The following is a 16,674-nucleotide window of genomic DNA, read 5'->3' as shown; positions in this document are numbered from 1 at the left end:
TTAACAACCTTAGTATAACTTTTAATTAATATATATGTTTAGAGTTTTATCAATAAATATTATAAAGGAATTAACCATTTATTCATATGGTCCAATGTTATTGGATAATATTATCTCAAAATTGAATTTGGTGTTGAAATAGCTGTAAATCCCTTCCTAGAACATAATCAACTTTCCATGTGGTTCCTCAGAAACTTCTACCACCACCATCGTCCTGATTTATGGAGCATCATGCTCTACTGCTAACTGCCAGAACTCCACCTCCCTACCTACTGAAAATCTACTAATTCTTTCAAGCTCAAGAAAAATGCCACCTCCTCCATCAAGCTTTCCTCTATTAAAGGATTTCTCTCTTTTCACATTTCATAGCATCCTTACCCTCTTCTCTCTAAGAATTACTTGCTACTACTTTTGAGATTTCATTTTTTTAAATTTATGTCTCTCTTATGGCACTCACTCCATTTTGATTTGTACAATTAATTTGTTTACATGTCTGTGTTTCAATAGATTAGAAGTTTTTTGAGTCAGAGACTGTTTCACCTCTAGAGCCTATTGCATTCAATGGAGTATTTTGCACACAATTGGTATTTTCTGATAAATGTAATGCCATCCTGGTGATTCAAGGAAGTGGGACATTAGATACTACTACTTTCCATTTTGGGTAACAAGGAGTGAAAGAATAATGGGTGGACATTTTTTGAAGATTTTTTATACAAATAATTTAGTACATATTTCAGTGCATTATTTTTCAAAATTTCCTAATAAAGTCAATAGCTGCTACTTTTTTAAATATTGAAAACTTAACATGACATCATAGAATAGATCAGTGATTTAATCATGTGTATACCTTTGAATTCTCCAGGAAGGCCACACTTCACAATCTCATGCATGTATTAAATTATGAATGGAACCATGATTGAAACTCTGAGCTGTCTGACTCCAAACGCATGCTCTTTCCATTACATTTACTGCTTCTTATTGGTATTCCTCTTCCCCCAAATATAAGAAAGAATAAATCAAATGGACTAATATAACCACATGGTCCTCTTCAACAGCTAGGAAATAAATTAATATGCTCATTATGAACATGTAAGAGGAACATATCCGAACATCAGATGCTTTGAATAAATTATCACAGTTTATAGCCTAAGATCATTAAAGGTACAGACTAGCAGAGTCAAGAAATACTACCAGACAAGTAACCAGAAGATACTATCTTAATACCTTAGACAAATTAACCAATAGGTACAGAAAACACAATTCAAAATTGGATATTGATTCTTATTTCAGATAAATATATTTTATATAATTGAGTATATTAAATCATTCTGAAGTATTTATTCTCTGTTATATTATTGTTTGAAAGGAAATCTTAATTCTCTAATTCTATAAATTTTTAAAAAATTACATACCATAGTGTAACTTGACAATAAATGGATGATTTACTTCCACCAGTATATCCCTTTCCATCTTTGTCCGAACTCTGTCTCGGACTAAAAATCATAGAAGGGTAGAATATATTACTCTTCTATATAATATTTCAGTAGCGATCTCATCAATAATTCACCCCACAAAAATGTGAAAATATAACATTGTAAGTGTTTAAATATGCAATCTATATATTCCAAGACAGTAATTACCATATTCTCAGAAAGCCAACAAATTGTTTAGATCTAGTTGGATTGAAGTGACATAAACAGATATTTGGCTAATATGTATTTATTTTGTATTGGTCTCCAATTGTTCAAATGAGTTTACTGATTAAAACTGAGCACAGTGTTATTTCTATGACAGCCTAGAAGATGGTGTTGTAAGTGTACCCAGGTGCTTGTGTTTTTTCAATATTCAAAACCAACACAGATGGAACAGAAAAAAATAATCTTAAAATAAAAGAATATAGCTTATTAAAATAAGTTCACTTTATGTTAAATAAAATGTGTCACATTTTATACAACTAAATTTTTGCCAGGGTACAGTCTCACTAAATTAGAGCATATGCAAATATCAAACATAGAAATATCAGGCTAGAAAACTGTAACACTTACTAATGTTTAAAGGAAACTAAGTCTACTCAACTTATACAAGCAATACAAAGCACATTTCTTAAAACAAGCATTATCAAATTCTATTTTAATAAGCTTTGTAATTTTCTACCTTTTAAAGAAGCTTTTTTTAACACCTTCATTGCATAGAGTTGCCCAGCATCAGGACCGGTCTTCTTCCGAACAAGAAAAACCTAACAGAGAAAATTTTTTTTAAAGTAAAATTCATATTTGAAGACATTCTTGCCATATACATTAGCACACACATATATGTAAGTCCATGCATTTTCTCTAATTTTATAAATATATACCTTTCTTTTATAAATTACACTCTTGGTTAATGTTTGCTCATTTTCATTCATTTACTAAATCACACTACCATAATACTACTGTAGGAAAGAAAATTTTTAAAATAGATGACATGGTCATGACTTTAAGAAGTTTGTGTTGTATGAGATAAGCAACATAATGAAAGGCAATTTGATCTAAGGGAACTACTTTGAAGACCCAGGCATTTTTTGTTACCTTTAAAGACCAAAGAAATATAATGACTGTTAATTTTATACCTTCATTTCTACTTCCTTACTGGTCCATTTTAGAAGTTACCGGTATTTTATGTTCTAATAAGAAATCAGAGGCAATTAGGTCTGTCTGCCAGGTTGAAGAATCAAGATGGCAAATTATCACAATAAACAAATTAAACTCTTTAAGATTATTGAGCAAACTTGAGTAATATTACCTCATATATTCAAACTAAGATTATGACTCATTAAAAACAGTTTTTAAAAAGCCTCAGTCATGAAAATAAATATAAATGGATTAAAATTTTATAGGAGATTTTTATTAGTAAAGGGATGTTTCATTCTTTTTTTTTAAGATTTTATTTATTCGACAGACAGAGATCACAAGTAGGCAGAGAGACCCACAGAGAGAGAGGAAGGGAAGCAGCTCCCCACTGAGCAGAGAGCCTGATGTGGGGCTCGATCCCAGGACCCTGAGATCATGACCAGAGCTGAAGGCAGAGGCTTTAACCCATTGAGCCACCGAGGTGCCCCAGGATGCTTCATTCTTAAAAGTTAGTAAAAGTTGCTCACTACTTTGAAATAAAAGATATAGAAATTAAACAACAACAACAACAACAAAACAATACAACAGATCAATGAAACCAGGAGCTTCTTCTTTGAAAAAATTATTAAAATTGATAAACCTCTAGCCAGACTTATCAAAAAGGGAAGAAAAAGAACCCAAATTTTTAAAAAAATCACAAATGATAGAGGAGAAATAACAACCACTACCACAGAAATATAAATAATTGTAACAGATTATTATGGTAAACTATGCAAACAAATTAGACAATCTGGAAGAAAGGGATAAATTCCTAGAACAACAACAACAACAACAAAAAACTGAATCAAGAGAAATAGAAAATTTGAACAGATCGATTACCAACAATGAAATTGAATCAGTAATCAAAAAAATCCCAGCAACCCGAAGTCCAGGACCAGATGGCTTCATAGGCGAATTCTAATAAATATTTAAAGACAAGTTAATACATATGCTTCTCAAACTATTCCATAAAACAGAAAAGGAAGGAAAACTTCCAAATTCATTCTATGAGGCCCACATTACCCTGATACCAAAACCAGATAAAGACATCACTAAAAAGCATACAGGCCAATATCGCAGATAAACACAGATGTAAAAATTCTCACTAAAATAGTAAAACGAATCCACAGCAGGTTAAAAAAATCTGGGGTACCTGTCTTGGTCAGTTGGTAGAACATGTGACTCTTGATTTTAGGGTGGTAAATTTATGCCTCACATTGGGTGCAGAGATTACTTAACAATGATTAATTTTAAAAAAAGGTTAAAAACAACATGATCATTTCAAGAGATGCAAAAAAAGCATTTGACAAAGTACAATATCCATTCATGATAAAACCCCCAACAAACTAGGATTAGAAGGAACATACCTCAAAATCATAAAGGCCATATATGAAAAACCAACAGTTAATATTATCCTTAATGGGGAAAAAATCTGAGAACTTTCCTCTACCGCCAGGAACAAGACAGAGTTGTCCACTCTCACCACTGTTATTTAATATAGTATTGGAAGTCCTGGCCACAACAATCAGACAACACAAAGAAATAAAAAGGCATCCAAATCAGCAAAAAAATCAAACTTTCACTACTTGCAGATGACTTGATACTCCATATAGAAAATCCAAAAGCTCCACCAAAAAACTACTAAATAAACAAGTTCAGTAAAGTCATAGGATACAAAATCAACATATGGAAAACTGTAGCATATCTACACACCAATAATGATGAAGCAGAAAGAGAAATCAAGGAATCAATCCCCTTTACAATTGTACCAAAAACCATAAGATACCTAGGAATAAACTTAACAAAAGAGGTAAAGATCTCTACTCTGAAAAGTATGAAACACTGATGAAAAAAATTGAAGAGGACACAATAAAAGCGAAAAGCATTTCATGCTCATGGATTGTAAGAAGAAATATTTTTAAAATGTTCTGTATTACCCAAAGCAATCTACACATCTAATGCGATCTTTATCGAATATCACCAACATTTTTCACAAAGTTAGAACAAATAGTCCTAAAATTTGTATGGAACTACAAAAGACCCTGAATAGGCAAAGCAATCTTGAAAAAGGAAAGCAAAGCTGGAGGCATCACAAATCCAGTCTTTCTCAAGTTACATTACAAAGCTGTAGTGATCAAGACTGTATGGTACTGGGACAAAAACAGACACATAGATCAATAGAACAGAACAGAAAATCCAGAAATGAACCAACAACTCTATGACCAATAAATCTTCCATGAATCAGGAAGGAATATCCAATGGAAAAAAGACAGTGTCTTCAAAAAATGGTATTAGGAAAATTGGAGAGTAGCATGCAAAAGAATGAAACTGGGCCCTTATCTTACACCATACAAAAAAATAAATTCAAAACGGATGAAAGACCTAAATATGAGACAAGAAACCATCAAAATCCTAGAGAAGGGCAATAACCTCTTTGACAATCATAACAACTTCTTACTAGATATGACTCCTGAGGCAAGGGAAACAAAAGCAAAAATAAACTGTTGAGACTTCATCAAAACAAAAAGCTTCTGCGTAGTGAAGGGAAAAATCAACAAAACTAAAAGGTAACCTATGACATGGAGAAGACATTTGCAAGGGATTGTATCCAAAGTATATAACAAACTTAAAAAAAAACAACACCTAAAAAAGAAATAATCCAGTGGAGAAATGGGCAGAAAACATGGATAAACATTTTTCCAAAGAACACATCCAGATGGCCAACAGACATATGAAAAAATGTTCAACATCACTCATCATCAGGGAAATACAAATCAAAACTATGATGAGATCCCACCTCACACCTGTCAGAATGGCTAAAATTAACAACATAGGAAACAACAGATGTTGGCAAGGATTTGGAGAAAGGGGAACCCTCTGTTGGTGGGAATGCAAACTGGTACACCCACTCTGAAATAAGAGTATGGAGGTTCACCAAAAACTTAAAAATAGAATCACCAGTAAAAATTAAAAATAGAATGATCCAGCAATTGCAGTAATAGGCATTTACCTAAAGGATACAAAAGTACTGATTTGAATTGATACATGCACCCCAATATTTATAGCAGCACTATCAACAACAGCCAAATTATGGAAAGATCCCAAATGTCCATCAACTGAAGAATGGGTAAAGAAGAGGTGGTATATACATACAAGGGATTATTACTCAGCCATAAAACCAATGAAATCTGGCCATTTCGAATGATGTGGCTAGAGCTAGAAAGTATTATGCTAAGCAAAATAAATCAGAGAAATAAAAATACCATATGGCTTCACTCATAAGTAGAATTTAAGAAACAAAAAAAATAGACATAGAAGGAATAAAAGAAAGAAAAACCAAGAAACAGACTCTAAAGTAACAGAGAAAAAAGCACTGATTATGAGAGGGGAGGTGGGCAGGGGAATGGGTTAAAAGGTGATGGGGATTAAGAATGGCATTTGTGGGCGCCTGGGTGGCTCAGTGGGTTAAGCCGCTGCCTTCGGCTCGGGTCATGGTCTCAGGGTCCTGGGATCGGGTCCCGCATCCGGCTCTCTGCTCAGCAGGGAGCCTGCTTCCTCCTCTCTCTCTCTGCCTGCCTCTCTGCCTACTTGTGATCTCTGTCAAATAAATAAATCTTTAAAAAAAAAAAAGAATGGCATTTGTTGTGTGGAGCACAGGGTGTTGTATATAAGTCTGAATCAGTAAATTCTACACCAGAAACTGATATCACACGGTATGTTAACTGACAGGAATTTAAATAAAAAACTTGAGGTAAAAGGACCCAAAAGCAACAAAAACAGAATGACCAATTGAATTTGCACTTAAAGAATACTTAGAACAACAAGTCCCCTCATGACCTCAGCTCTGTGGATTGTGGCCATGTTTATTCTCACACCAAAATAAGTTTAAGGTTATTCTCTGGAGAGGTCTCTGAACTACAGGATGCCAAACACAAACCCTAACCCTCACCCTAACCTTAACCGTGTCCCTATACATAACTCAACACTTACCAATAACTACTAAATTCTACCTCTAATCTGATACTAAACCTAAACGTAAACTCTGGAGAGGTTCCTGAACTGCAGGATAGGAGGGACATAGCCTCATCCTAACCCTAACACTAGCTCTAAACCTAACTCTAACCCAAATCCTATCCCTAACTCCTAACTGGTAACCACTAACTCCCAAACCTAACTCTAATCCTAAATGGATCACTTGGAGAGGTCTCTGAACTGCAGGATGAGAGGCACATCTCCTCACCCTAACCCTAACACTAATCCTAGCCCTTACACTAGTCCTAAACTGAACCCTAATCATTGACCTGAGGAAATAGAAGATTTGGTACATACATACAATAGGATATTACTCAGTCATAAAAAATGAAACCTTGCCATTTGCAAAGACATGGATCAAGGCAGAGAGTGTTATTCTAAAAGAAGACCTCATTCTAACCCAAACACTAACCCTAACCCCTAACCCTAACTCTACCCTAACATTAACCCTAAACTTATCTCTCTGGAGAGGTCTTTGAACTGCAGGATAATAAGCACATAACTTCACCCTGGCCCTAAACCTAACCCTTACTCTGGCCCTAAACCAAACCCTAATCCTAGATGCAAAAAAAAAAAAAAATTTGGTACACACACACACACACACACATAAACACACATATATATACACAATGGAATATTATGTGTGTGTGTATATATATATATACACACATATGTGTGTGTGTGTGTGTATAGGTTAGTTTCAATACAGAATTTGACACCTTATCAATTAACTGTCCATATTCTGTTACATAATAGTCTATTGGTCTACCTTACACCTTGAATGGATTTTATACTATCTAATTTGATAATATCATGTGTTAGTCATCTCAAAAATACTGCCTCACTGAGTTATGCAAATCTTCCAAATGCTGAACAGTAGTGATCTCATCAGAAAAGTTTTTTGAGTACTAAGATGTCAAATTCAGTGTCAAAAATTTTCCAAAGCTAATTTTTTGCTTTTCCCCTAAAGTCAGGAACAAAGCAGGGCTGTCCACTATCACCACTGCTATTCAACATAGTATTAGAAGTCCTAGCAACAACAATCAGACAACAAAAAGAAATAAAAGGTATTCAAATAAAAGGTATTTATTTGAATAAAAGGTATTCAAATAAAAGGTATTCACTCTCTCTCTTCATAGATGACACAATACTTTATATGGAAAACCAAAAAGACTCCTCCCCCAAATTAATAGAACTCATAGAGCAATTCAGTAACATGGCAGGATGCAAAATCAATGAACTGAAATCAGTTGATTTCTTATACACTAACAATGAAAATATAGAAAGGGAAATTAGAGAATCGATTCCATTTACTATATCACCAAGAACCGTAAGATACGTGGGAATAAACCTAACCAAAGATCAAGGACATTTTGAAGTAAAACTTGCATTTTTTAAAAACTGCACAGTAGTGAATACAATGACTACTGACATAATTTGTAGTCACTGCTTTGGTTGTGCCAAGGCACCAGAAGTTTTACAAATAGTATCTTAGTACTACTATAAAATAGTTTTGACCTTGATGACCCCCTGAAGTGTCTTATGGATGCTCAGGAGTAGATAGATCACACATTGAGAACTACTGTTCTGAAACATAGCCCTTGCTAAGCTTGAATAGAATGAAATATAGTGGGCATAAAGAAGAATCAAGAAAGAACAAAAAAAATGGTCCAGACGTTCTGGAAGACGCTTGCTTGCACAAAGCAGTCACTTTTTCCCTAGCTCTTCTAACACTCACTACTAGCATCCTAATATGGCATCGAATGGAAATCATTATATATAGTCTATAGAAAGAACTGTTTATTTGTTCATCACCTGATTTGTTCTTTTCAGATCTTAGATGGACTGAATTAGCATAAGACAATATCCTCTCACTCTGCTCTCTTCTCATGATCAACTAGAAGAAGTTGCATGGCTTCAAGCTACTGTATCAAAAAACATACCTATCCTGATCAGAGATTTCTTTTCAGTCACACTAATCCAGTTCTTGGAAACAGTTTAGAAAAGAAATGAGTGAGTGAGTTATTCCAATATACCTCTTTTGGTCATATGGAATTTTATATTTTCCACTAAGAAGCACTCAGTAATATTTGTACATGTGAACTTAAAGATCACGCAACTTTAACATTGACTGAAGAGAAAAAAAAACTGTAAAAAAATTTTAAGATGTAAACATATTTTTAAAACTATCTCTTGAAAATTACTCAAGAGGGCAAGGGTTTAATATTTTTAAAAATTCATTTTTAGGGGCAGCTGGGTGGCTCAAGAAGCTGAGCATCTGACTCCTGATTTCAGCTCAGGTCATGATCTAATGGGTGGTGAACTCAGTAGAAAGTCTGAAATTCTCTCCCTCTGCCCTTCCCCCAACTTCCATGCCTGTGCATGTGCTCTCTCTCAAATAAATAAATACTTAAAAAATTCATATTTAAGTCCCATACTGTATTATCACATCAGTTATATATATATATATATATATATATATATATATATATATATATATATATATATTCCTGAATGTTAAAAGGTATGTTTGTATAAATATTACTTGAATGAGAAATACAAGAAAAGTTAGTCTGCCAATTTCAGGTGTGTTTTCATTTCTCTTATTTGATTGTGTTTTAAAATAATTAATGTAAACTGTTCAGGGGCACCTGGGTGGCTCAGTTGTTAAGCATCTGCCTTTGGCTCAGGTCATGATCCCAGGGTGCTGGGATCGAACCCCATATCAGGCTCACTGCTTGGTACTGGGAACCATGCTTCTCCCTCTCCCACTCTCCCTGCTTGTGTTCCCTCTCTCACTGGGTTTCTCTCTGTCAAATAAAGAAATAATATATTTATGGACATTGGAGAGGGTTATGTGCTATAGTGAGTGCTGTGAAGTGTGTGAACTTGGCGATTCACAGACCTGCACCCCTGGGGCTAATAATACATTATATGTTTATAAAAAATAAAAATATTAATAAAAAATAAATAATATATTTTAAAAAGTAAGCTGTTTGGCATGCTATATTTCAATTCATACATTAATGATCATTAATAGCATTATACTCAGTGTGTTCAGAATTTTACATGCTTATTTCATGATGATAATGCAAAGTTCTTTAAAATACAATTTAAAAATATTCTAGTAGGGGCGCCTGGGTGGCTCAGTGGGTTGGGCCACTGCCTTCAGCTCGGGTCATGATCTCAGAGTCCTGGGATCGAGCCCCGCATCGGGCTCTCTGCTCGGCGGGGAGCCTGCTTCCTCCTCTCTCTGTGCCTGCCTCTCTGCCTGCTTGTCATCTCTCTCTGTCAAATAAATAAATAAAATGTTAAAAAAAATATTCTAGTAGTATTTTTCACCATTAAATATGCTATAAAGATATGTAATTGCAAGGCTTTATATAGGCCAAAATTCCATTTATTGTATTTTAACAATGGAACTTTTGCAGACAACTAAATAAGGCTGCAGCCCAAAGTGTCTTGGAATTTCTCCTACACTTCTCTGATTTGCAGCCTTAGCCAAATTCCTGCATACGTTCAGCATGTAACAAGACACATCCATCCAATGCCCATGCAAATGATGTAATACTGACAAACAGGTAGGTTCACATCCTAGGGGGAAAAAAGATGAGCCACCTCCTTAATATTTCTTTGGTTGATGAACTGCATGAAGATCATCAATTTGTATTTAAGTATTACAAATTTTAAAAAGGCTTCTATGATATCACTGTTAAACTGAAGTTCCTGCACAAAGCTGAGTATTTCCTGAATTTAAGGACTACATTGACAACTTGTTCACATGTTGCTATATTTAATGTGAAGATGTTACTAAAGACATTACATTATGTTACATTGTATTCTCTTTATGAAACCCCAGGAGAAAAAAATTTGCTGGTCTGTTAGATCTGTTTACAACTTTGAAGATACTGTAATAATCATGTAATTAAAAGTATCAACTTCGGGCACCTGGGTGGCTCAGTGGGTTAAAGCCTCTGCCTTCAGATCATATCATGATGGCGGGGTCCTGGGATCGAGCCCCGCATCAGGCTCTCTGCTAAGTGGGAAACCTGCTTCCTCCTCTCTCTCTGCCTGCCTCTCTGCCTACTTGTGATCTCTCTCCGTCAAATAAATAAATAAAATCTTAAAAAAAGAAAAGTATCAACTTCCTTATAATAGCTTCCAGAAATTTTAAGTCTTCATTTTAGTCCTACTTCTAGAAGACTTACAGGCTTTTATGTCATGTACTTGTAAATGACAAGATTATATCACTGGCTTCATCTAATCTTTCCTGCTATAATCATCTTCTCCACTTATTTTCAATCTTATTTTATTTGGTATTCATCTATCGAAAACTTAAATCTTTTCTGAAGAAAGCTGGATAGAAATAGATATACATAATGAATATGCACATCAAATAAAAAAACCAATGACTTTCAATGGCTTGAAATATTTGCCTGGTGAAATTTTAAAGTTGATATTTAAGCATTTACACATTTGGGATATAAAAGAACCTCATCTCTGCTCCTCTAAAATTAACATCATAAAAATACAATGTAAAATAATTAAGAGAATATTGTACTTTTAGAAATTAACAAAATATATAGGTATGACAAATGTACATGTCTACTCTACAGGTCAGTTCTATAAACAGACCCCACACACACAATGTGTTAAAAGCTCCATCTAGTTTTACTCTCCCCAGTACAAGTATTCAGGTCTTAACTCCTAGTCTTCAAATATCTTCCATATCAATTTACTATCAAACCATAATCTACCCTCATTTGTCTTTTTTGTGTCCTGAAAACATTTTATATGTTACATTCTGCACCACATAGATATCACACTACCTTAAGACAATTAATGTCAATTTTATATTCACTAATACTGCTTTAACAAATGTGGTGCACATACTGGGTGTTCAATAAACATCTTTCTTTTAAAATGATTCAGATCATAATAATCACTGTTCAGTTGCCCTGGTTTTCCCCTTTGACACTAAATCTCAGCCACCCTCAAATGAACAGTTTCCCCTTATCTCTCTCCCCTCAAGTTGTTGTTTTTGTTTTCTTAAGGGCTGTTCATGATTGTGTGTGTGCAGCAACTTTCATGTCTTAGATGCTAGCTGTACAAAAGTCAAGAGCTAGACCTACACACCTCTGAGAATCATATGCCAGCCAGTAAGCACTCAATAAACAGTTTTAATAATGATTTCAGGGTTAATCTTTCTCAATTTTGCTCTCTCCCTTGAAATTTAAGCTCCTTGAAGGCAGGAGCTTCACGTCATCCATATGTCACCCAGTACATGCCCCTGCTGTAATGTATATACACACTGATTTAAGCGAGGATAGGTGAATTCACGCACTCATATGTGAGTCGGTACATACATTCTGACTTTTGTGATAGAGCTAAGGAATAGAGATGAAATCACTAGAAAAAAGTGAGCTGTGATCATGCCAGCATATGAACAGAGAAACAAGGAAGCTTTTTCTTTTTTTTTTTTTTTAAATCAAACTACGCTGACCTAGGCAGCTAATAAATAGCATGCTGTACTTTGTCCAGAAGAAATGAGTAAGCCCACAGTGCTGGCAAACGCTGGTTATAACAGACAAGTATAAAGACATGTGACTAAAGCACAACAGAAATAAAAGGAGTAAAGGGGTGCCTGCCGCTGCCTTCGGCTCAGGTCATGATCTCAGGGTCCTGGGATTGAGTCCCGCATCAGGCTCTCTGCTCAGCAGGGAGCCTGCTTCCCTCTCTCTCTCTCTCTCTGCCTGCCTCTCCGTCTACTTGTGATTTCTCTCTGTCAAATAAATAAATAAAATCTTTTAAAAAAAATAAAAGGAGTAAAGTTAGAGAGTTACCTCTGTATGTATCCTTGACAAATTCAGAAATGGCATATTTTCCAAATTTCTGTCTATGAGTACATTTTTTGGTTAAATGTTAAGAAGAGAAAAAAAAATGTGGAATAAACCATTTATTACCTTTCCAAAGGATCCCTGGCCAAGAACCTTGAGCAACTCAAACTGCGCAGGATCTGCCTTCTCATAACCTTCCTTAACATGATGAGTGATAGGAATTTCTTTAACAACTCCTTCATCCTGTAAAAAGAAATCCACACAACACTCAAATCCAGTTGCAACATCTAACGATTAGCCATATTTAGAACCAAAATCATACCAGAAATTAACTGACCATCCAACCCTTTCACCTTAACACAGAGTTTTATGGGCTACTGGTAAATTCATTTCCCTACTTTCTAACACATAGAGATACACCATCACCCCTATTATATAAGTGCATATAAATAGAAGCACATAAAATCTCTGCTTCAGGTTTCCCGTCCAACTAGGTAGTGACAAAAGACAAACATCAACAACAGTTGTACCCTCCCTGGAGGGGTGCTTGACTGGCCCAGTCACTTGGGCATGCAGTTCTTTTTTTTTTTTTAAATATTTTTATTTATTAATTTGACAGAGAGAGAGATCACAAGTAGGCAGAGAGGCAGGCGGGGTGGGGGGAAGTAGGCTCCCTGCTGAGCAGAGAGTCCAATGCGGGGCTCGATCCCAGAACCCTGGGATCATGACCTGAGCCAAAAGCAGAGGCTTAACCCACTGAGCCACCCAGGCACCCCTGAAATACTATTTTAATGTATAATGAACATCCATAGGCATGCTTCAAGAGCTGATTCTTCATTTCTGGCTGATTAGTGGTTATGGATACCTGAAGCTAAAATTCCTTTGCCTACCCTCATGAGAGTGAATGTTTGACTACTTGTGTAACATGGAAGTTATTTTAGCTGCCATGAAGTCTAGTTTACTTGGGATGGGGCTCATGCCCACTTTGGCCACAGTCACTATTTATTAATCAGTCAATTAGCATATGAATTGATTGAGAATATGCTTGCCATCCAGACTGGAATTAATATGATGTTCTGGAAAGCTACCAGGACTTCTAGATGTTGTGATTAACTGGTCATGTGAACTTAAACTCTGTGGGCCTCAGTTATTTCTTCTATGCAGTAAGAATGTTAGATACTATATCCCAGCTCTTGTTATTTTGTGATATGTAATACATTTGAGGTTTTTTTTATCCTAGCTACTGTGCTTCTCTAGGGACTGGAATTACACATCACTTGAGTATAATCTTCACAGCTGAGTAGAGTCTTACAAAAAAGCAGAAACTCTCCCAGGGTGGCTTCTTTTCTGCCTGATCCTGGTGGTAGGGTATCTGGCATATAATTTATATACAAAGTTTCAATAAAAATAGGCTCATAGCCTGAAAACATTTGTTTGGGCTTTGCAGATTTTGTTTGCCTATACCCAGTTTTTCTTTTCAACAATGTAATCAGTTAGACGTTTAAACATTTATATATCATTAATTACTTAAAAGGCTACTGAAATTCCATTTCAAAGAACTTTTGAACTTTTGCCATGGCCTATAATTTACAAGGTTTTATCCGTCTCTTGCCTTTCTCTGCAGCCACCTCATAATTCATACTCCAGGGAGGGTCTTTTGTTTTAAGGAGGTGCCACACCCAGCGTGGGTCTTAAACTCGTGACCCTAAGACAGAATCACATGCTCTACGAACATTAAGAACTGCATGCCCTTGGGGCACCTGGATGGCTCAATAGGTTAAGCCTCTGCCTTTGGCTCAGGTCATGATCTCAGGGTCCTGGGATCGAGCCCCACATTGTGCTCTCTGCTCAGCGGGGAGCCTGCTTCCCCCTCTCCCTCTGCCTGCCTCTCTGCCTGCCACTCTGCCTGCCTCTCTGCCTTTTATTTTCTCTCTCTTTTATTTATTATAAAAATCTTCTATTTTATTTATTTATAAATAAATAAATAAATTTATTTATAAATAAATAAAATCTTTAAAAAATAGTTCAGCAGACTCCTAAGTAGCTATGAGAGTGAGTTTCCCCAAAAAAGTAAAAAACTTTATTTAATAGAAATACATATGCTTTGCAGCTACCATGCTGGGATGAAAGTACAGCGTATCTGTATGCACCTTTGCAATGGAGTATGTGTATACCAAAAGCAACAGCAGACTGTATACTCTTAATATGATGGTTAACGTGGTTTTCACCACATGCTGTAAATGTACCACTGGTCTTCAGAGCATATAATAAAAACACATCTTGGAATTTTTCTCCACCTGAAAGAACACTGGTAGATGGGTCAGTAGACTAAATGTTGTTCCTGGTTCTGCCACGCGCTAAGATAAGCAGCCTTAGCCCAAATAACAAAGTATTCTCCTTCATTGTTCTCACATGACAAGCAGGTTATATTAGATAGATCTTTTTTCTTAAATATTTTATTTATTTATTTGACAGACAGAGATCACAGCAGAGAGAGAGGAGGAAGCAAGCTCCCTGCTGAGCAGAGAGCCCGAAGCGGGGCTCAATCCCAGGAGCATGGGATCATGAGCTGAGCTGAAGGGAGAAGGTTTTAACCCACTGAGCCACCCAGGCGCCCCTAGATGGATCGTTAAGGTTCCCACAAGTCTGTAATTCTATGCTGAACACAGCACAGCATTTTTATTTTAAGTACTTTAGTTTCTGCCATTTAAGATCATCATTATAAACATGGGTCATGATGACATTAGGTTTTTAGAAATGTTCAGAGCTAGGAAACAGCCATCCTCTATTCTAGTTACTGTCACCAAGGAAATAACTATACTCTAGCTACTTTCACCAAACCTAAGAATGTCTTCCAAATGAAGTGTCTGCCCAATGCCTCTTCTTCTCTTAATTAAAATCCACAGATGCCCATCCTTTAAAAATATAATATGTCCTTCAATTTTTGGCAGCATTATCATAAAACGTCTCCAACACAAAAATGCTTCTAGATTAGAAAAGACTACTTTCCCCAGTGAATAGCTACCATAAAATATTGTTACACTGTGTTCTAATAACCCATTACCTTGTCTTTCTCCCCCACTAGATTTTGAGCTTCCTGAATTCAGGTATCATCACATTCATCTCTGCATTCCTAAGGCTTACCACAGTACTGTTTGATTTGATGGGTGTATATTATTATTATTATTTTAAGATTTTATTTATTTATTTGACAGACAGAGATCACAAGTAGGCAGAGAGGCAGGCAGAGAGAGAGGGATGCAGGCTCCCTGCTGAGTGGAGAGCCCGATGCGGGGCTTGATCCCAGGACCCCGAGATCATGACCTGAGCCAAAGACAGAGGCTTAACGCACTGAGCCACCCAGGTGCCCCATGGGTGTTTATTATTAACATTTTTGTGTCATCTGCAGCCCTCCCCTCTTCCTTTACTTCACTTTCTTTTGATTCTGCACCATTCCAAATGCTTTAGACTGGCAGCATTCTAGTCTGAAATAAGACAGTAATCCATTTGTTTTCTCCTAAGGTGACTCATCTTCAAAAAAATTTTCTCCATCCTGGTATAATAAAGTTGTGATATATTACATAATCTCCCCGTATATACTGTCTTTTCTCTTTATTCATTCATTCAGAAAAAACAACAATATTCATGGAACACATGCTATGTATTAGGCACTGCACTACGTACTGGGGACACAAAGATAAAATATGGACTTGAGGATAACAAATTTTGTCAGATATATCACATCCCTTAATGAAACAAAAAGGTATATAATATGTAATAGGCTGAATTGTTTCCCCTCAAAATTCATGTGCTGAAGTCTCAACCCCCAGTACCTCAGAATGTAGCTATTCAGGGACAGGGCCTTAAGAAAGGTAATTAAGGTAAAATAAGGTTATTAGGATAGACCCTTATCAAATATGACTGCTGTTCTCATAAGAAGGGAAGATTAAGACATAGACACACACAAAAGAAAAAGCATGTGGAAAGCACAGAGAGAAGAGAGCCATCCACAAAGAAAGAGGTCTCAGGGGCACCTGGGTGGTTCTGTGGGTTACGCTTTTGCCTTTAGCTCAGGTCATGATCCCAGAGTCCTGGGATCGAGCCCCACACTGGCTCTCTGCTCAGCAGGGAGCCTGCTTCCCCCTCTCTCTCTGCTT

At 36.0% G+C, this 16,674-nt stretch overlaps 1 protein-coding gene across 4 annotated transcripts in view; it reads right to left on the bottom strand.

Annotated features, from left to right (window-relative positions):
* Nucleotides 1-16,674, bottom strand: part of RPS6KA6 (ribosomal protein S6 kinase A6) — a 188,686-nt gene that overhangs the window by 97,586 nt on the left and 74,426 nt on the right. For 3 of the 4 annotated variants that reach the window (XM_044235804.1, XM_044235805.1, XM_044235806.1), the window contains 3 exons: nt 12,644-12,760; nt 2,155-2,236; nt 1,413-1,493 (listed from right to left, as the gene is read on the bottom strand). In XM_044235804.1, coding sequence (XP_044091739.1) covers nt 1,413-1,493; nt 2,155-2,236; nt 12,644-12,760 — 280 coding nt within the window. Of the gene's footprint in view, nt 1-847; nt 1,012-1,412; nt 1,494-2,154; nt 2,237-12,643; nt 12,761-16,674 lie in introns of those variants that run through there. The other variant, XM_044235807.1, reaches the window with a different exon arrangement.

This window comes from Neovison vison, chromosome X, assembly GCF_020171115.1.
Source record: "Neovison vison isolate M4711 chromosome X, ASM_NN_V1, whole genome shotgun sequence".
NCBI classification, from domain to species: Eukaryota; Metazoa; Chordata; class Mammalia; order Carnivora; family Mustelidae; genus Neogale; species Neogale vison.
This window is presented reverse-complemented; position numbering and strand designations above follow the sequence as displayed.